The sequence below is a fragment of the Heloderma suspectum genome, chromosome 2 (genome assembly GCF_057233095.1).
Source record: "Heloderma suspectum isolate Gila_16-S chromosome 2, 16-S_ref, whole genome shotgun sequence".
In the NCBI taxonomy this organism is placed as follows: domain Eukaryota; kingdom Metazoa; phylum Chordata; class Lepidosauria; order Squamata; family Helodermatidae; genus Heloderma; species Heloderma suspectum.
Genome location: NC_139459.1, coordinates 280,433,633 through 280,456,055, shown reverse-complemented (window position 1 = coordinate 280,456,055; position 22,423 = coordinate 280,433,633). Strand labels below are relative to the sequence as shown.

General features: G+C 44.0%; 1 protein-coding gene across 1 annotated transcript in view; it reads left to right on the top strand.

The window, feature by feature from the left end:
* The window catches only part of GNAI2 (G protein subunit alpha i2), a 204,701-nt gene that overhangs the window by 128,329 nt on the left and 53,949 nt on the right, over nucleotides 1-22,423 (top strand). The window contains exon 4 of the mRNA XM_084839595.1: nucleotides 9,729-9,889. Coding sequence (XP_084695721.1) covers nucleotides 9,729-9,889 — 161 coding nt within the window. The remainder of the gene's footprint in view (nucleotides 1-9,728; nucleotides 9,890-22,423) is intronic.

Below are 22,423 nucleotides of genomic sequence, written 5' to 3'. Positions count from 1 at the left end.
ATGTTGGCTAAACCTGATCTTCAAGGCTTAGGTCAGGCTATAGCCAGGACAACTTAGGCATGTACTGTTCTCTTGCTCCAGCTAAAGTTGGAAAGGAGGGTCCATGTCCCAAACATATCAGTGGTCTTACTGAGTTTGTCTTCTGCTGCTATTGCCAGAGAGCTTATTACCACAGTTTCTATAAGTGTGCTGGCTTTTCACACTGAATGACTATCCTGTCTTGGAGCGTTTCTTCAAACATTTTTGCTATTTATTTATTTATTTATTATGTATGTATGTATGTATGATTTATTTATTTAAACTATTTGTATACTACTTGATATCCTAGGATTACTAAGTGATTTACATAGAAATACATATAATACAATATAAAAACAATATCAAAGAAAAGAAAACATTACAACAAAAACAGTAAAATAGAGCAGTGTCATGGTCAGTTACAAGTCAGAGAAAGCCTGAATAAACAGATTTATCTTCAAGAGGGAGTTAAAGCTTTTCACAGTTTCCACCTCTCGAACCACACATGAGAGAGTGTTCCCGAGGGTGGGTGCCACTGCTGAGAAGGCCCGCTTACATATTGTTACCTGGTGACACACATGTCACCAGGTAACATGGTCATGGGAAGTTCAGTAAGACCTGCTCGGAAGATTTTAAGGGTCGATTTGGTGTATACAGGGGAAGACGATTGGCTAGGTATCCTGGTCCCGAGTTGTTTCAGGGCTTTGAATGTCAGCAGCAAAAATGTGAAGATGGCTCAGTAGCTAATAGGCAGCCAGTGCAGTTCTTTTAATACAGGCATAATATGTGTATAGCTAGGTGCTCCACTGAGCTTCCTAGCTGCTGCATTCTGCACTAGCTGTGGCTTCCGAACCAGGCACAAGACCAACCTCAAACAGAGTGCATTACAGTAGTCCCATTGTGAGTTTACCAGTGCATGGATCTCCATGGCTAGGCTATTCCAGTCCAGGAACGGGCATAGTTGGTGTGCCAACAGCCAGGTTTGCCAGAAATTGAGCAAGATTTTTATTATCAGAGAGCTTCGGCTATTGGGCAGTATAGAAATAAATAAATAAATAAATAAATAATGCTTCTCAGAATGGCAACGTTTCTAAACATGACAACATTCCTACACAGGTAGCATTTCCACATTGGAAAAGGCATACATGCTTTGCTGCATTCACAGATAATGGGAAGTTTTGGTTGGGCACCCCTTCCATATGCAGACAGTGAGATACAAGTGGCACATGTAGTGGGCTACATGTGATTTGCATCTTGTTTCTTTGGGGCAGAATCCAACGGGGACGCTTATGCTCTTGCTGATTTTCTTGTGTCCTCCCGATTCTGTTGTGCAAGTGGTGGGTCCTGCAGATTCCTTTACACAAGCAGGACCCGCCACTTGAGCAACAGAGATTTAGCGCTGCCCAGAGGAAACCCTGAAATGAGTGGAAATGCTCGTTTCTTGATTGGGACAGGTTGGCGGAGCTCGCTTATGTGAGATCCTCCAACCTGCCCCGTTGCAGAAACAAGCATTTTTGCTTATTTCCGGTTGCCCCCGGAAGTGCTAAATCTTAGTTCTGCAAGCAGTGGGCACCACTTGATGGGAATTGGAGGGGTGCAAGAGAATCAGTGGGGGCATAAGTAACTTGTTGGATTCTGTGCTTTGTGAAAGTACTATCCATGTAGGAAAGATCTATCCTGTTCTGAAATGTCTGTATTGAAGCAGTCTTATTTCCTATAATACAGTGACTTCTTAGGACTTAACTGCAGCATATTAGGTATAATGGAAAGGTTATGATTGCCTCACCACTCTGGTCCAAATGGCTCAAGTTAGCACATGTTGGGGGGGCAGCCAGAGTTTCCATGGCTTTTGAGGGTAGTCATATTGGGCTATGGACATTTTATAAACAACTGTAGATTGCAGTTGAGAATGGTGGAAAGCGAAAGTGAGCTCGTAATGGAGGTGGAGTGGGGGGTGGACGTCAGCTCAGTCCAGGCCAACCGGGATTTGGTGTTTTCTATAGGTATCTTACAGTGAAGTACAGGGTTAAACAAATAACCTCGCCACACTAGCCATGGCAGGTGTGGTTCCAGCCTCTAGAGAGCATGATGAGTTAGACAGGTGATCCCCCACTCCTGCTGTCCTTGAGCTGGGAGAATTTTTGGATCGCACTGCCTGAAGAGACCCATTGCATCTTTGGGAAGCAGCGCCCAGCAGCACATGAATCCCCCCCCCCCGCCTTTCTTTCGAGAAAAAACTGGGTGTGTGTATTGCACTGCTTCCTAAAGGTGCACAGAGTGGCTTCAGGCAGCACCACCAAACAGTGCACTCTCCATACCCACCCAGCCTTTTCCTCAGGAAATGGTGACAATACCTAGGGTTGGTTACAGGGATGTAGCTATGTAGATGTACAGGCTTAGTGACTACAATTTTTGGCTTGGGCAACAAGGCCAAGCAATAACTGTGGACACCTGATGGAACTATAAAAGCCTGTCATAGTTAAGTTGCTCTTTGTGTTTTTTGTTGACTTCCTAAAGCTTAGATTGATCACAGTCTATGAAGCAGAAATCTGTTCATTGCCTGCATTTTGTTTCTGCTTTCCCAAGCAATTCCCCACAGAATCCTTGGAATAAGAAATTCTCCATAAACAATATGGAGGAAGGAGGTGATGACACATCCTCTGAAAGGGGTGTGCATGCACATGATGTAATGTTGCAATTTTAAGAAGGTTATAGCAGCTTGCCACCAACCTGTAACCTAGGCAACCAAGAGGGGTCAGGACCGGCAGGGGAAGGGGATGGATTCAGTAAACGTTGACTGAAGCAGAAAGAGGTCTGAGAACTGCTGAGGAGAATAAGCTGTGCTGTATATGCAGTTGAGTATTTGTGTGGGATACCTGTATGCCTGGCTGCAAAGAGGGCAGGGATTGTAAGCAGTCTGTACATAAGGAGACCTGAGGCTCTACTGAATCCTGTAAAAAGAATAGATGGAGGCTTCATGTTTGAAGAACTGGCTGCTTTGGGACAAGTTCAAATATGTACAGCAGCACTGAGGGCATGATGAAGGCTGCTCAACCGAGAACATTGCTGGAAGGATTCATTTACAGTTTTAAGAGATCATTTGAGCTCTCTAGGCCTGTGGGAAGACACCCTGGAGTCTAAGAGGGGAAGGTATTGGGGGTAGCTCTGCATGGCATGATGGTTTGCATGGTTTAACATTGACCCAGTTTGCACGTAATGACAACTCATAGGTTGTTTAACCCATGAATTGTTGGGACCACATGGGAGTGAGTACCTTGCCTCCCACCTGCTCACTGCTTCCGCTTTCCATCTAGACTACAAAACTGGGTTGTTTGGCGTGACATGCAAACCCGGAATTCTTGGTTGTTGTGGGAGAAACAAACCAGAGTTTTAATCCAACAACAAACCCTGGGTTAAAACTCTGGGCTTCTCCTCCCTGAATAACCCAGAGTTCTGGGTTCACATGTCTCATCAAACAGCTCAGGAACAGGTTTTGTAATCCGAATGCAAAGTGGCATGCGGGTGGGGGGCAGTGCGTGCACTTGCTTGTTCCCGTGTGCCCCCCAACAATTCATGGGTTAAACAATGGCTGAATTGTCATTACGTGCAAACTGAGGAAATCTGTCAAGAAGTCTAGCATACAACTGCTTTGTGAGATAGGCTGTTTGGAAATGCTTCACTTCTTAAAAAAAACTTATATCTGCCATCTGCTCCCCTTTCTGCCTTAACTCTGTGGAGAGCGTTCCAGAGCTGCACACTAATGATCAGCCTGGGAAAGGCTAGCTGCCAGCTGAATTCTAGTGGCCATGGGCGAATCCAGCCTACTTTCCTCTTACCTCCCCTTGGAAAAGTGCACACAGTACAAAGTCAAGTAGCTAGGTACCAACAGGAGACTGCACTTGAAGGTAGACCCCAGAATTCATTTTACAGATATTTTATTAAGCACAAAGTAAAAGCATCAAAGAGAGAAGTAAGCACAGAACAGGAAGAAAATGAATAATAAACAAAGCAGCTCTGCATAGCCCACACTGTGTAACAGGGAAGCAAAATAGTCAGCTTTCATGCTCATTGTGAACAGGTCTCCTCAGGTGCAAAGCTGAAGGCAAAATACGTCACATCCCACCTTTATCCTAAAGTTTGAGTGCGTGGGTTGACTTACAAGAGGAGGGCATTCCTCCCATCAGGAGTTGGCAATGGGGCTTAGTGGAAAGCTCTGGCTGAGCAACTTATTGCATCCCATCCCAGAGAGACAGAAAAGAGAGGTGGCAACCAAGGGGATATTTCACTTCTGTCCCTGAATGCCAGAAGCCGTGTCCTATTTGGCATTTGGAGACAAGGCAGGATTCACATGCAGGGACAGACATGGGGAAATGGATTTGGCAGATAATGGGGGGTCTTGCAGGGGACTGTGATGTCTTAGGCTGTCCTCCACACCATCCTTCTCTCCTATTTTACCTGTTGTTTTATTACCATTGTCCTTTTTGTTCTGTTCCTTTCAGCGTGGATTGATTTAAATCAAGGTGATTTAAATCAGCAAGAAAAAGGGTTGATTTAAATCACTGGTTTAAATCAAGTTTCCCATTGAACCCTTTTCATATATTTCTTGAACAGTGGTGTGAATCTCACCATTAAGGCATATTAATTTACAAGTAAATAGAGGATAATATTTATAGAAATAATAGAGTGTTATTTACTTTGTTTTATTCTTATGAGCTGGCTTTGCATCTCTTTTGTCTCACTGTAATTTGCATGCTTTCATTTGAGGTTAACAGCACAATCTTATGCATGTGTCCTCAGAAATAAGTTCCATTGCCCTGGTTTGCATGACACACCCAGCATGGCTTATTTAAACCACAATGGGCTGCAGCGCATGCTGGATGGGATTTGAATATCCACTGCCTGACCACATGGGTGGTAGGGGTTGTGTGAGGGTTAACAATGCTTGCATAGCCCTCGAACAGGCCATGGATTATGCGAAGGTTGTTTAACCAGGTTTGCTTGACAAGCTGTGGCCAGGCGGTGAATATTCAAAATATAAATGAGCCACAGTGGGCTGTTCAATCATGCAAACCCGCCATTGCGTTCAGTGGGGCTTACTCTCAGCTAAGTGGGGTATAGGATTGGAGCTTAAGTATGAGAATACAGGAAGATGCACACTCACCAGCTTTGTCTTTTTCTTTCCAGTTTTGCTCCTTTCTGCTTCTCTCCATTTTGGCCCAGCCTTGCTGTCACAAAAAACACAAAGTAGCAAACAAAACAAAATGCCCATGACTAATAGCTCAAAGTGAGGTCTGATAATTACTGGGCTACTAGACTCCAATTTAATTTTTTTAATCCAATTTTTGGGGATTTTTTTTTTAAAAGCATCATTTGTTATCCACCCTGCAATATAGACTTGATTAGCAGGATCACAGTATGGCTAACAAGCCATGGTGGTTTGTTAACCCTGCCAGGTGTGCTGGTCACATGCTAGCCAGATTTTCCTAATTATCCTTACTGGTGTGGCGTGTGGCTTGCTGTGTCATCCAAACCTGGGCGGCATGGCTTGTTTGCAGTGGCAGCAACCCTCAAATAACCCATGGGTTAAATAAGCCACAGTAGCTTGTTATCCATGTATATTGGCCCAGTGTCTTTCTGTGTTAAGTAACTCCTCTGCCTTGTTTGGGCCACCTCCACCACCACGTAAGCACAGAAGCAATCCTATGTAGCCTGTGTCTTTGCACATGTGACTTTAGTCAGAGAAACTGAAACTCCAGCATTCAAGAAGCATGACCTGTTAGTTAGGCTGGGCAGAGCCATTGTCATGAGTTGAAAAACTGAAATTAATGCCCATGTTTGAGTGGTAGAAAACTTCATTTTTATGAGATTGTAGGTTTAGCGTGTTTATGATGAGATGTAATTGTAATTATGTTATTTTTAAGTTAGAGAGAAATTTGGTATTTTAATTATGATATTTTTTAAAAAAACAACAAAAATCAATTTAAATCAAAGAAACCTGATTTAAATTTAAAACATCCATTTTGGGGGGATTTTTAAAAAATCATAGATTTTTATCCACCCTGGTTACTTTAAGTACATTTGTACAAAACATTTCAACCCTATGTTCACTGCATTTTTTTAACAGAGTTTTGGGGAACCCCGCCTGTGGGGATTGGTGCACATAGAACAGGTGCACGAAAGCACTTGAATTCTTGAAGCTCTGAATGGCACACTGTTTTTCGGGTTGGGGTTTTTAAAAAGCAAAACGCACATACCCCTCTTTGGCTCAGCCTTGCTTTAATTGCATCACGTTCCTGACCTTGATGTTAGCTGGTAATTCTCCCAAACATTCTAGTGCCTTTTCAGTTAATTTTAGTAAGTGGGTCCCCCCTCAGCACCGGAGGCATATGCCATTAGTCTGTTCCTGTGAAAAACAGCCCTTCATCATGAGTTGCCCGAACAGTTTGGGTCGAGATTTGCATGTAAAGGGAGAAAGTGAGTCAAAGATTTACATGTAAAGGGAGAAAGTGAGTCAAACATTTTAATTGCACAATGTTTGTTTGTTTTTTGAAATTTGATTGGGACCTCTCCGTTATAATTCTTGCAAACTTGTTAAAAGGAGCCAGATTTATGCCTTCCAAAAATGCTTTTGGCTGTTTGCCATAAGCAAACGTAGCATCTGTTTACATAAAATGGAGCATACTGTTTTGTTCCTGTAACTCATTGAGGAGATTCTGTCCCAGTACATAGGCCAAAGCTACATGAGCCTGTAGTTTTTTCAGATGGCATCTCCTTTTTAAGTAATGCAACTTAACCCAAATCTGAGTTAAGTGTGTCGGAATTCAGGCTTATCTGATACGATCCAGTGTGTGGGAACTCAGGACTATTTGGGTTCTAGTTTAGGCAGAAAGGTTGCCAGAATGGCACTGTGATGCCGGTGCTCCTCCTCCCCTGATGTGCATCTGTGGCCAAGCATAGGAGTTGAAGATGGCTTGGAAATGCAAATGTGGGTTTGGTTTGCATTTGGAAGAAAGGAAAATTAAACGGTGCCTCTCCCAAGAACTTTTAGCATTAAGATTAAGGTTGTGAAGGTGGCTGGAGCTATGTGTTTGGATGTAGCAACTAAGTGCTAGCTTGACTGATGACCACTGGAGTCTGCTGAGCAGGGGCTGGCCTGATAGCAGAGAAAAGCAAACACTCTGAATGGGTCTTGACAGTGGACAAAGAGGATTGCCCAAAAGATGAGCTATCAGAGGGAGAAAATGTGGCAGACGCACCTTTTCCTCTAGGGCAGGGGTGGGGAACCTCTTTCAGCCTGAGGGCCAAATTCAATTTCAGGGAAGCTCTCGGGGTTACACTTCAGCAGTATGTAAGGCCAAACACAAAAGGCGCAGGGCTAAAACACCCCATATGCCAGCATATTTTAGCTTAAAGATGTTATTGCCAGTAACTATGGCTTAAGAGAAGCCTTTTAGAGTGGGGAAAAAAACTGCATAAAAGCTGGAAACCACAAAATGATTGGAACTTGGGGGAAAGGAGGTGGGGCCAGTGGAAAGGGGTGTAGCTACCTGGGGAACCTCAGAGGGGTGGATTGGGACCCCAGGCCTAGGGTTCCCCACCCCTGCTCTAGAGACCTGGAATCACAGTGAAATTCCAATTAGGGATGGATGGATCCACCTCCGTCTGCTGCTTGCTGAACCCCGGCCGCCCGCCCTTGTTCGGCTCCTGTGATGCTGTTGCCATGGGTTCTACCTTCTCCAGCTTTGCCTGATGAAACTGTGAGGAAAAACCGCTCAGGACGTCTGCCTCCGCTGGGTCAGTTGTCCTCACTGACACACACAGCTTCAGCCCCTTTTACTCTCTGGGTTAAAGGGACACTCAATATGCCTAATTGGTTCTCTCTACCCAATACAGGAGAAGTAACAAGGAAATATATTTTCTAATGGTAGTGCAACAAGACAAACCAATAGGTGGGGTTTTGTAGTTAAAAGCAAACAAATACAAAGTTATTTAATACAAGAACAGTTATGTATTATTATTAATCGATCTGTGCTTGGTCCTAACCTACCTACTCTATCCCTTCTAAATTCTGTTCCCAAAACCCCACTCACTGGGGTCCGGGAGGCCAAGTGGTGGGGAGTCCGCTGGATTCCAACCCACCTCTCAGTCTTCCCTGACATCCCTAATTTCAGTCATATGAATAAACTAGCTGGTGCTGCTTTGAGACTTGTTACAGGGACAACAATCAATTGTAAGAGAAATAAGCCTGATCTTCGCCCAGAAACTAATTGGAGTAGATTGCTTTGAACTTTATGCATGTCAGAAAATGCAATGACAAGGTGTGGTAAACATGCTTCTCATAGTCAGTAAGGTGAATGTCTGCATCAGCTATTATCTAAACCACTAAAACAACCATGATTTCGAATGAACTTTAGGAAACATGGATCAATGTTGTGTTTCTGGTCCGTTTGCACTTCCATGCTCCTAATCAAATGCATAGATGTCCAAACAGCAGCAAAGTAGCAGGAAGGTTCCTCAGTATACTCCCACTCTTTTTTTCTTTTCTTTTTTAGAACAAATCCATCTGCTTTGCTATCTTGGTTTGTGTTAACTAATCTTAAGAACCTTGGTTCTCTGAACCCCACTGTAGGGTTGACGTGTGATAGTATGGGCAGCAGGTCTGGTTTGTTGTGCATTTTCCCCAGCGTGCATTTTCTGACTCTTAGAACTGGATATAAAAATGGCATAAAGGTGATTATTTTATTGGATCCAGCTTCTGTTAATGTAGCAATACAGTTAAGAGCTCTACATCAGGGAGAAGAACCAAAGTTATACCACATTCTGTTGGGTGGAGGGTCATAGTAAAGTCAGTTTCACCATGTAGCCAGAACCTACAGATAAGCAGTTGCTCGTGTGGTTAAAGTATGATGTGAGATAATTTAAATAGGAACCACCTTATTAGTGGTTACCACTTCAGTCAGTCCAATTCATACATTACTGTGGTGGCCGCTCCCCCGTGGTCTGGATACTCCATGTATACAACATGTGGTCACATGGGGACTTCTTAATCTTGTTATTACACCCCAGACCAGCAATCAGTTCCATGCCACTGCAGTAATATATGAATTGGGTGGGCTTTGGACTCCTTATTGTGGCATGGACTCTCTGTCCACTAATCAGCCTCCTTATTTCTGTTTTAACTTTGTTTCTCAACATTTTCTGGCCAGCACATTAAAGATCTTTGACACACGGCTGATTCCTTTGTTTTTCTCATTTGTTCCTGTGACAAGGAAAGCAGATAACACGGAATAAATTTCACCTTTGGAGATTGAGCCTTCCCAAGTCTACCAGCTGTCAAGTTACCAGGAAATCTAGACTGCTTCCTAATGTTCCCAAGAGTTTTGCAACCTAAGCTGTAATTGTGTTCATGTATTGACCATGAATTTGCTTGCCTGATGTCTGCTTTGTTCAGTACTGTTAAATCAATAGAGTCCTTAAGCACTGACTTCTTGCAGAGATGTTGACACACTCAACAGGTGGTGACTGCTTTGCAACTAGGGAGCATTTTACTCCATTGCTCAACAAAGTACACTTCCTTGGGGATGAACCTCTTAGGAGCTTAGGGAGGAGTGTAAGCATGGAACGTGAACGTCAGTGCAATGCTGCCCAGATGAGCTGAGAGGAAGAGCTGACTCTAGGGTCTAACTGCCTGGGTTTTACCTTCTCTGCAGGACGATGCCCGCCAGTTGTTTGCACTCTCTTGTACTGCAGAGGAGCAGGGAATCATGCCAGAGGACTTATCCAGTGTGATTCGGAGGCTTTGGGCAGACAATGGAGTCCAGGCCTGTTTTAATCGTTCCCGAGAGTATCAGCTGAATGACTCTGCTGCATAGTGAGTAACTTTCCTTTGAAGTCTTTACTTGGGGGCTGACGTATTTTGAGCTTTAAATAGTATTTCGGTAATGCCAGCTTGCTATGTGTGGGAAAACTGATGTGATACGATGCCATAACCCTACAAAACCAATCTCAGTCGGGGTCAAACTAGATGTGACAGTGGCAGACCTGTATATTTACATGTGGGACTTTGCTAGTCACATGGAAAGCACCTGGGGATGTGGGCTTGTGCATGTGAAGAAGGAGGGCTGCTGAACTTTCTCTCCTGCCACCTCTCCCTCACAATAAACTGCCTCCTGGGGTAATTTTCGCCCCAGCCTGTATGCAAAGCTTCATTAGCTTTGCAGTGTCATGCGCTCCACAGTGTCTGTATTCTCACTGGTGCTCCCTAAAACAACCTGAGATGCTGTTGGATGTATTTATTTATAATATTTCTAGGCTGTCTTTTAGGACAAGGTCCTCTCAAGGCAGCTTACAGCAAATATAAAGTGTAAAAACCCATCAGTATAACATTACAATTAAAACGCAATAAGTTTCCGAACTGCAAAAATTCAAAATAGTATCAACAGAAACCATAGCAACAACTCAACAGCATAATAACATTTCATCAGGAAAAGCCATTGACAAATGCTCTCCAAAGCCTGTTTAAAAACTGATGTGGCCAGAATAGGGACCAATGCCGAATAGGCATTGTCCGTAGGGCCTGCCATTCTAACCAGTCTTAAATCTTCTTAACCAGTCTTCTTAATGAAATGACTGTGTCGATGATTATAGCGCAAATGGCGGAAGACTCAGAACAAACATGATCTAACACAGGTAAGAATCCACTTGTGATCTTATTCTGTGGCAGTGGTGGCAGCAAAGAAATCCTTCTTCTCTGCCATGGTTGCATAGAATCATAGAATCATAGAATAGTAGGGTTGGAAGGGGCCTACAAGGCCATCGAGTCCAACCCCCTGCTCAATGCAGTAATCCAAGTCAGAGCATCCCTGACAGATGGCTGTCCAGCCTCATCTTGAAGGCCTCCAGTGTGGGAGAGCCCACCACCTCCCCAGGTAATTGGTTCCATTGTTGTATTGCTGTAACAGTCAGGAAGTTTTTCCTGATGTTCAGCCGGAATCTGGCTTCCTGTAACTTGAGCCCATTCTTCCGTGTCCTGCACTCTGGGATGATCAAGAAGAGATCCTGGCCTTCTTCTCTGTGACAACCTTTCAAGGACTTGAAGAGTGCTATCATGTCTCCCCTCAGTCTTCTCTTCTCAAGGCTAAACATGCCCAGTTCTTTCAGTCTCTCTTCATAGGGCTTTGTTTCCAGTCCCCTGATCATCTTTGTTGCCCTCCTCTGAACCCTCTCCAGTTTGTCTGCATCCTTCTTAAAGTGTGGTGCCCAGAACTGGACACAGTATTCCAGATGATGCCTAACCAGTGCTGAGTAGAGGGGAACTAGTTCTTCCCGGGATTTGGAAGCGATGCTTCTATGCATCTGTTCTGTGTCGTCCAGCAGAGCTCTTTTGTGTAGTTAAAGGCGTTTTGAGCATAGGCCTTGGAACACAAGAATTTGAACCCTCAAAGGCCCGCTATGAACAATTTGCCAGACACTTTGCAGATAAAATCGCTTGTACTTGTGCTGGCTTGGATGCCATTGTTATGACAGAGTGATATGGATGGGGCTGGTGCACTATGTAGTCATGTTATGGATACCTTTCGGCTTGTGCAACCTGAGGATGTGGACAAACTGCTTGGAGGACTGAAGCCTATTACTTGCCCTTTAGATCTTTGCCCATCCTGGCTTGTGAAACCTGCCAGAGCTGGCCTAGATATCTGGGCTTCTGAGGTGGTAAATGCCTCCTTGAGGGATGACAAGGTCCCCCCAGCTTTAAAAAAGGCTGTGGTGAGGCCCTTGCTGAAGAAACAAAATTTAGATCCCATGGTTCCAGATAATTGCCACACTGTGTCAAATTTGCCATTCTTGGGCAAAGTGCTGGAGTGTGTGGTAGCCTCACAACTCCAAGCTGTTTTGGATGAAACTGATTAATTAGATCCATTCCAATCAGGTTTCAGGCCTGGTTATGGGACAGAAACAGCCTTGGTTTCCCTGGTTGATGACTTATGCCAGGGAATGGAGGGGGGGAGTGCAACCCTGTTGGTTCTTCTGGGCCTCTCAGTGGCTTTCATTACCATCGATCATGATATCCTTCTGGATCATTTATCTGGATTGGGCTTGGGAGGCACAGTTTTAAAGTGGTTCTGGTCCTTTCTGGAGGAGTCGTCTCAGAAGGTGGTGCTGGAGGACTTCAGTTCTACCCCATGGCCATTAGCCTTTGGGGTGCTGCAAGATTCTGTCTTGTCCTGCATGCTTTTTAACATCTACATGAAACTGCTGAGGGAAGTCATCAGGAGGTTTGGGCTGAAATGTTATCAGTATGTGGATGATACTGAGCTCTACCTCTTGTTTCCATCTGCACATCCCAGGGAGGCTGTTGAACTCATGAACCAGTGTCTGGAGGCTGTTTTGGGATGGATGACAGTGAACAAGCTGAAACTTAATCCAGACAAGATGGTGGTACTGTGGGTTGGGAAACCAACTACTTCGGATGGAGGTTTACAGCTGGTCTTAGATGGGGTTGCACTCCGGCTGAAAGACCAAGTGTGCAATCTGGGAGGCCTCCTGGACTCTGAGCTAACTGTGGAAGCCCAGGTGGCTGTGGTGTGCAGGAGTGCTTTTTACCAGCTTAGGCTGGTACGCCAACTGCGGCCCTATCTGGAGAGGATGGATCTTGCCTCAGTTATCCATGCACTAGTGATGTCCAGGCTGGACTACTGTAATGCGCTATATGTGGGGCTGCCTTTGAAGATGGTTCAGAAACTCCAGTTTGTGCAGAATGCAGCCACCCGAGTGTTGGTGGGGGTGAGGCGCTTCAATCACATAATGCCTATACTGTGCCAGCTGCACTGGTTACTGATGTGTTTCCAAGCCCAATTCAAAGTGCTGGCTTTGACTTTTAAAGCCTTAAATGGTTTGAGTCCAAGTTACTTGAAGGACCGCCTTCACCCATATCAGCCTGCCTGCACTTTAAGATCAGGAAGAGAGGCCCTTCTCATTTGCCCACCTGTGAGAGTAGTCAGGTGGGTGATCACACAGAAGAGGCCTGTCTCTGCAGTGGCCCCACATCTTTGGAACAAGCTGCCATCATAGGTCCGCTTTGCTCCGTCATTGCAGGCTTTTAAGAAGGCCTTGAAAGCATATTATTTCACCTTGGCCTTCTCTAGATATGACTGCTATTGTTGCTGTTACTGCCGTTAACACTGTTGCTGGTTTTATTGTTGGCTTTTATTGTTTTATGTTTTTATCACGTTTAATATTTTAACTGTTTTTATATATTTTATTTCTGTAAGCCACCTTGGGAGGGCTTCTGCCCTGAAAGGCGGCCAAGAAATGTAATTAATAAATAAATAGATAGAGAAGAGAAGAGAAGAGAAGAGAAGAGAAGAGAAAGGCAGGCCAGCAAGCAGGGCCTTGGATGCTGATCTCATGGCCTGGGCAGGTTCATGTAGGTACAGGCAGTCATTAAGTAGCTTCATCTTAACAGGTCAAAACCAGTACTTTGAATTGTACTTGGAAACACACCAGTGCAAGCAGTACAGTGTTGGTGTAACATGTCCTAACTGCTTGGCCCCAGAGGGTATCTGAACAGCTGCATTCTGTACCAGTTGAAGTTTCCAAGTCATCTTCAAAGGCGGCCCCACACAGAGCATGTTACAGTAGTCTGGATGTAACTAGTGCATGCATGACTGAGACCAAGTCTGCTTTCTCTAGATAGGATTGCAGCTGGTATACCAGCCTAAGCTGGCAGAAGGCACTTCTTGCCCCTGCCACCAACTGTGCTTTCACAGACAGTGCAGGGTCTGAAAAAGCCCCAGTCTGTGAACTTGGTCCTTCAGAAGGAGTGTAGTCCCATCCAGAACCTGTTACACCCCTCTACCCACATCAGCCATCTTCCCTACCTAGCACTGTCTGGTCTGGATTAAGCTTCAGCTTGTTCACCCGCATATATGAACTGGGCAACAAATCTGTCTTCGCTCTGTTGGGTGTGTGCGCGCGAGAGAGAGAGAGAGCGAGAGCGCGCGACCAGAAGATTCATCCCTTTCAGTGCATAAAGGTATTTAAGGTTAGTGAATTATATATTTAATGCTATCAAAATGCAAGTAGTTGAATGTAGGTGAGAAATCCCCCAGACCCTGGAATGATCATGTCTGGAATATTTCTTTCCTCAGTATTTCTTTCACCAGTCCTTTACATTTTTTTCGCTAGTCTGGAATGTAATGCCAAAGCTATGAATATGCATTTTAAAATGATCCTGTGAGCTTCTTCTGTAGAATCTATATTAGTTCTGTGAAATCCATACCAATTTTAGTTTTACCTTTGAGATGATTGATCTGTTTTATAAAAGTTGCTTTGGAGATACCTGGGGGTAGAAATGGTAAAAGCAACCAGCCTTCCGAGATGAACTTTCCATGTTATAATATTTGCTCAGACATTTCCTTCTGTAGAAATGAAGAAATTATCTTAGCTTCCTGGCTTTGTATTCTTCTGTTGTGGGAGGGGGGTTGACAGGAAGTTTTCATTGAGAACTTCTGTCTACAATCCAGACTTGCTTGAGGAGTATACAGTTGGCCTAGGGAAAAGGGAAATCTTATTACCACTTCAACAGATGTCCTATCTGCTTCTCTATTTCTTGCATGACACAAGGAGAACTATGCGAGAGTCTTGCTCTGTGTGTGCAAGTGTGGTAGTTCCTCTCTTCTCTGGGACTGTAGGACTGTGATCTACACAATGCAAATCTGGTTTCTAGGGGTCTGTAATGCAGGTGGATCTTGCACTGATCTCAAGTACCAGTACCCTTAGCCTAGTCATCCTCAACCTGGTGCCCTCAGATGTTTCGGACTTCAACTCCCATCAGTGCCAGTCAACATGGCCAGTGGTTAGGAATTTTGGGAATTGTAGTCCAAAACACCTGGAGGGCACAGGTTGGAGAAGGCTGCCATACAACACTACACAAGAAGTATGTTTAGTTCTTTATATGTATGCTAAAGGCTGTGGTTGGAATCAAAAGAAGCAAATGTACTTTGCTTGCTTTTTCTGCCTGAGCAGTAAGTATTGTTGCAGCAGTAGCAACTGTAGCCATGCTGTTTCCTGCTGCATATGTAGCACCTTTTTTGGACTTCCATCAATGCTACCGTTGTCTCATTTTGTTCCCGTGCCACCTTGTGAACTTTTGGGTTTTGTTTTTACATTTATTCTATGGCTTAAAAGCCCTTTTAGGTGTTAATGAAGGTCAGTCAGACACAGACAGGTAAACTGTAACTGATTTGATTCTGGGCTATATAAAGACCCACATTTTGAATTGAATTTTGGCTTTTTAATTGGATAAGTATTTTTCTTCATTCATCATCTACCTTCAGAGGCTACTGCTGCTGTGCTGTCATGGCTGGAACAGGAATGTGGGAAGGTGAAGCTATGTGCAGGAAGAGCTTGATTGAATTACATTTAATTGGGGAAGGGTATCTATCTTATTTAAGATTCTGGAAGCATTCAAGTGCTTTTGACGTCAGAGAGAACAGTCCAGGGGTGTTTACCGGTGGGATAATTAGCTGCATAAAGGTGTACACGGAAGCAAAGGAAAACATACTGAAAATGGTTCTCAATGGGGAGATGATATTTCTACCATCTAAATATAAAAAAACCCAAAGGTATTGCAGGGAGAGGCTTGGCTTTAGGCAGTTGCGCAGATTAAATTCATGCAAGTTCAAAGATTTGCAAATGCAAAGAAATGCAAATAGTGGCATTTCTTGTGCATTGCTTCCATAGCAATGTTGTGTATTGCTTGACATGCTATTCAAAATGAGCAGTGTATGCATTATGCCTTCAGAATGTAGAACTCTTAAAGCAGGGTGGCAGCTGTACATCCAGTCTTTATTTTGTGGGCCATAATATCAGTGTTTGGCAGATCTTTGGCAGATCTCTCCATTAAATGTCCATATGCATGCACAAAACTCCCTGTCCAAGTGAACAACAGAAAGCATGGCTGGGTTGCTGAAGGATGGTTTGCTCAAGTGTGGGAAGCCTGGGACACCTTGTTCAGGGGCAAAACCCATCTGCATAGTTTCCATGGGATTGTTGAGGTTGTACATGAGATTTGGAGGCATGCTTCCTTTTCTAAGTTGTGGTTTCAGCCTGCAGCTAACAGAGAAATGTTCCATCGGTGAAACTGAGTAAGCGGCTGGAATTTTGGTTTAGTGTGAACCTATTTTTATTTTGGTTCTCCAGAAATACTGCTGTGCAGGTCAAGCTTTGATATTTGTTGCTGTTTTACTCATTTGGAATGTCCCACATCTCTCTGTAGAATAGTTTATCAAAGTTCAGTACCCAAATGCCATTTTGTGGCATATGAAAATATAGATATTGTGCTGAAACACTCATGGATGCACAGAAATGAACAAAGAGAGCCATCCAAACTTTTAAATAAAGAAGAAAATTTCATTTTGAAATATGCACACACAGCTAGCTCATTATGATGATGAGCCTTTTGTCAATCTCATACCCACTGCTTCCCTTGTTAAATTCTTCTAATATTAAATTGCTCAGTTCAGCTTCAAGCAAGCTGCTTTCAACATAGTACAGTGGTATTGTCACCAACAGGCCACTGACCTAACAGGCAAAGACTTCCGTCATCCTTTGAAGAGTACTACTGTTCTGAATGTCACACTTTATATAAGTGCCATGAAAATCTTCTTATCTGATAGTATTTTCAGAACGACCCACCTCAGCCTGAAAGTGTCTCGCTTCTCACTCATTCCAGCTAATAGAGGGGAGAAATCTGGCTTCTCCCTCATTCCAGCTGATAGAGGGGAGACATCTGAAACCACCATGCAAGGTCCTTGAAGAGTTTTTCGGTTTCACTTGGTTTCATATCCCAAGTACACAATAATGCACTGCTTCTGCTTGTGAGTAATGTGGTAATTATTCCTAATGAAAGCCAGAGGTCTTTTTCTCTATGTCGTGTTGAGCAGTTCTGCTTGCATGTTGTTTGGGTAGGTGTTTTTCAGAGCCCTGGGGACCTGTACTTTAAACATTGTCATTACTGTTTACTAGGTGGTGATGCATCTAGCAAAGGGCAATTCAGCAAAGGGCAGAATATCTATCTGTAGATCATCCTTTTGAGTCATGTTTTCTTCAGTCATGTTTTTAGAAGTTAGATCTAGAGTAGAAAATAGCATGCCCTGTAATGTGCAACTTCATGGCATCATCTTAGACTTATGCCTTGGACTATGCTGGAACTATTTAAGAGTTACTTGTGGATTTTATTTGACTTCCAATTTTTTACAAATAAAGAAATTTGTGACAGAGTGGCTCAGACTTCAGAATATCTCTGCCTCTTCATGCAATAGGGGCCGCGGTGGCTTAGTGGTTAAGACACTGAACTGCAAACCGGAAGGTCAGCAGGACAGCAGTTTGAGACCTGAGTGCCGCGTGACGGAGTGAGCTCCCGTCTTCAGTCCCAGCTCCTGCCAACCTAGCAGTTCGAAAGCAAGAAATTGCAAGTAGATAAATAGGTACCACTTCGGCGGGAAAGGTAACAGCGTTCCGTGCACCTCGGTGTTCAGTCATGCCGGCCACATGACCACAGAAGTGTCTTCGGACATCGCTGGCTCTTCGGCTTAGAAACGGGGATGAGCACCGCACCCTAGAGTCCGACACGACTGGCTGGGGACACCTTTACCTTCATGCAATCCTCTAGCAAGCCCATGCAGCCCCACCTGCCATGCTTCTTTGCAGCCTGGAAAAACTAAATGGGCCAGGCTGTAGTAGAACACTGTGTATGCTGCTTCACTGCCTACACCTTAACTTGTATCTTCAAATATGCTGTAATAAAGATATACTTATGTGACCGAAGCCAGCATAGTACTTTTCAGTCCCGCAGTTCCCAGGTTGCATAAGCGTACGGAGCAGCTTGTGGCAGCTGTGCATCCTGGCATTTGTCAAGCACTCCTTTACATATATTGCTCCTAAAAAATAAAAAAGGCTAATTGGGGGAGATATGAAACCTATAGTGACAGAATCCTTCATCTGCTTGGAAACCACATTTGTGGCAGGCACAATGGCTCCTATGGGAACAGTGTCTCCTCCATATGTGCTGCCACATTCCTGTCACTTGTTGGCGGGGAGGGCAGAACAAGAGATGGCAATGCTGTCTTCTTTCCCATCACTGCTATACTTTATTTTTGCACACTGCCACCTTTTTTGTGCAAGTTGGAGAAAGGAGCCCCCCAAAACCAAAGAAACCTTACTTGCAGAAGTTTGGCATTCCCCATTTTCAGGGCTTCAGCATCTCCATACTGCTCATGAGCTGGCAAATCGTACTTACGTGCATCTTAGCCACAGGCACTAAGTGGCTAATAATGGACTTTCCAGTGAAGGAAGTCCCCTCTGTTTGTAATTGCCTGAACTTTCCAGAGGCCTCAACATAAAGCTTCTGTGCTCTCTCTCTTCTTTGACAAAATGTGTACTACTTGCATGCTGTTCTCTTTTGTTGTGGAAACAGGCAGACGTGAGCAGAGTTGAACTTGAACTCTTAGTGTTGTATGTATGCATGTGGGGTTTTTTGGGGGGGGTACTGGCTATTTCAAGCTGTGGTGTTTTGATTGAAATTGACTTGCTGCTTTTCTTTTTAAATTCTAAATGGTTCTGATAAGGGGATTACACAAATTAATTAAAGATAGTCTGTCAATGGCTATTAGCCATAATGGCTAAGTGGAGTGGCCATGTTCAGAGGCAGTACTTCAGCTGCCATCAGCGTGCACAATGCAAAACGAAAATAAAGAGGAGGGAAGGAAAGAGAGGGGAACATAGTATATTTATTTAAGAAATTTCTTATCCATTTGTCATTATAAAATAATCCCAAAGTGGGGTACAAACCATAGAACACAGTGAAATAATACAGCATTGACAACAACAAACACCCAACCAAACACAGGAGACAATAGCAGATAAAAATCAATCTACATGAGAAGCAGGAAAAGAAAAGGGAAAAATTCAGTCAAAAGCCTGGGTAAACATAGGCATTTCGCTGGCATCAAAAGTTTGTAAGACTTCGTGCCACTGGTATATGAGGGTGGAGGGAGTTCCACAGTCAGGATGCCTATGTGGAGAACACCCTCTCTTGGGTTACCATGTATAGAACTCCAGGCAAATGCAGTACCATCAATTGGGCATACCCACTCGATCTTAATATCCAGTCAGGTGCATAAGGGGGAAGGTGCTCTATCAGCGTAATGTCAGTATAAGCACCTTGAACTTGGCTCGGTAGCTTATTATAGTTGCTTCCTGAAAATTGGGATGCTTGGAGGGTTGGATTTTCCCTCAGATGTGTCTCAAAAATCTGACAGTTTCAGATGAAATGGGACAGTTGGAGAGTAAGTAAAGGGGATGTCCTTGTAAAAGACTCCATCTTAAACTATGGAATTCTCTTCCAGATGATGTAGTGATGGCTGCCAACTAGGATGGCTTTAAAAGGGGATTCAAAAATGTATGAAAGATAAGGATATCAGTGATTACTAATGTTAACTATATAGCTCTAGTATTAGAGGCAGTATGTCTCTCAATACCAGTTCCTGAGGAACACATGTGGGAGGGTGCTATTGTGCTCATGTTCTGCTTGTGAACTTCCCATCAGTATCTCGTTTGCCACTGTGCTGAGTTCTTATATTCTTATGATCTTGCACTCGCAAGAGCAGGCTTGTAAATGGCTTGGTTTGGGAGTGTTTGGCCTGTCATTTTAGGTAAATATCTTTCTCTCTTTCTCTTTTACCTGAGCAGTGGCAGAGCAACAAGATGCCTGTTAGGCTAATCAGATGAGCTAAAAATGAGAAAGCTGCCTGGGCTTGAAGCATTTGTTGTTCAGTCGTTCAGTCGTGTCCGACTCTTCGTGACCCCATGGACCATAGCACGCCAGGCCTTCCTGTCCTCCACTCTCTCCCAGAGCGTGCTCAAGTCCATATTCATTGCATCAGTGATGCTATCTAGCCATCTCATCCTGTGCCGTCCCCTTCTCCTTTTGCCTTCAGTCTTTCCCAGCATCAGGGTCTTTTCCAGAGAGTTTTCTCTTCGCATTAGGTGGCCAAAATATTTGACCTTCAGCTTCAGTATCTGTCCTTCCAATGAGCACTCAGGGTTGATTTCCTTTAGTATGGACTGGTTTGACCTCCTTGCAGTCCAGGGGACTCGTAAGAGTCTTCTCCAGCACCACAGTTCGAAAGCATCAATTCTTCGGCGCTCAGCCTTCCTTATAGTCCATCTCTCACAGCCATACGTTACTACTGGGAAAACCATAGCTTTGATTAGACGGACCTTTGTTGGCAAGCCGATGTCTTACTATGCTGTCTAGGTTTGCCATAGCTTTCCTCCCAAGGAGCAAGCGTCTTTTAATTTCATGGCTACAGTCACCGTCTGCAGTGATCTTGGAGCCCAAGAAAATAAAATCTGTCACTGCTTCCATTTCTTCCCCTTCCATATGCTAGGAAGTGATGGGGCCAGATGCCATGATCTTTGTTTTGTTAATGTTGAGTTTCAAACCAGCCTTTGCACTCTCCTCTTTCACCCTCAACAAGAGGCTCCTTAGATCCTCTTCACTTTCTGCCATTAGGGTGGTATCATCTGCATATCTGAGGTTGTTGATAATTCTCCCAGCAATCTTAATTCCGACCTCTGATTCATCCAACCCGGCGTTCTCATGATGTACTCTGCATATAAGTTAAATAAGCAGGGCGACAATATGCAGCCTTGTCGTACTCCTTTCCCAGTTTTGAACCAATTGGTTGTTCCATGTCTGGTTCTTATTTTTGCTTCTTGACCCTCGTACAGGTTTCTCAGGAGACAGGTAAGGTAGTCTGGTACCCCCATCTCTTTCAGACTTTGCCAAAGTTTGTTGTGATCCACACAATCAGAGGCTTTAGCATAGTCAATGAAGCAGAAATAGACGTTTTTCTGGAATTCTCTTGCTTTCTCCATGATCAAGTGAAAGTTGACGATTTGATCTCTAGTTCCTTTGCCTCTTCGAAACCCAGCTTGTACTTCCGGTAGTTCTCGGTTCGCATACTGCTGAAGCCTAGCTTGTAGGATTTTGAGCATCACCTTGCTGGCATGTGAAATGAGCGCAATTGTACGGTAGTCGGAACACTCTTTGGCATTGCCCTTCTTTGGAATTGGAATGTAAACTGAACTTTTCCAGTCTTGTGGCCACTGTTGAGTGTTCCAAATGTTTTGGCATATTGAGTGCAGCACTTTAACAGCATCATCTTTTAGGATTTTAAATAGCTCAGCTGGAATACTGTCATCTCCGCTAGCTTTGTTGTTACTAATGCTTCCTAAGGCCCACTTGACTTCACTCTCGAGGATGTCCGGCTCAAGTTCAGTGACCGCACTGTCATGGCTATCAGGGACATTCAGATCTTTCCTGTATAGTTCTTCTGTGTACTCTTGCCACCTCTTCTTAATCTCATCTGCTTCTGTTAGATCCCTGCCTTCTTTGTCCTTTATCATGCCCGTCTTTGCACAAAACGTTCCCTTGAGATCTCCGATTTTCTTGAAGAGATCTCTAGTCTTTCCCATTCTGTTGTTTTCCTTGATTTCTGTGCATTGTTCATTTAAGAAGGCCTTCTTGTCTCTCCTTGCTATTCTCTGGAACTCTGCATTCAGTTGGATATATCTTCCCCGTTCTCCCGTGCTTTTCGCTTCCCTTCTTTCCTCAGCTACTTGTCAAGCCTCATCAGACAGCCACTTTGCTTTCTTGCATTTCTTTTTCTTTGGGATGAATTTAGTTGCTGCCTCCTGAACAATGTTACGGACCTCCGTCCATAGTTCCTCAGGCACTCTGTCTATCAGGCCTAATCCCTTAAATCTATTCCTCACCTCCACTGTATATTCATAAGGGATATGATTTAGGTCATACCTGAATGGTTTAGTGGTTTTCCCTACGTTCTTCAATTTCAGCCGAAATTTTGCAAGAAGCAGCTCATGAACTAAGCCACAGTCAGCTCCCGGTCTTGTTTAGTGACTGTATAGAGCTTCTCCATCTTTGGCTGCACATAGAACCAAAGTAGAGTCAGTGATCAGCAGGACTGCATGTGAGCAGGAAATGTCAGACAAGGAGTCAGGACTGAGAAACAGTTCTGGGGAAACAACTGTGGCTCTGTCTAACATCAGAGGTCTGGCCTCAGAGGTGGCAGTACCAGGGACAAGTCAAATGGATACAAGTACGCAGATAAAGATAAATGGAGCTGATCTATGGATTATCCCTAGTAACAGATAATCTCTTAACTCATGGAACCTGCTCAAATTAATAGCTTTGGGCTGCAATCATATACCCACTTACCCAGGAATAAGCTCCATGAACTCAATGAGATTTACTTTTGAGTAGACATGGATAGGATTACACAGTGAAATTTCCCCTTGTTCCTTAGTTTTCAGTAGTTTA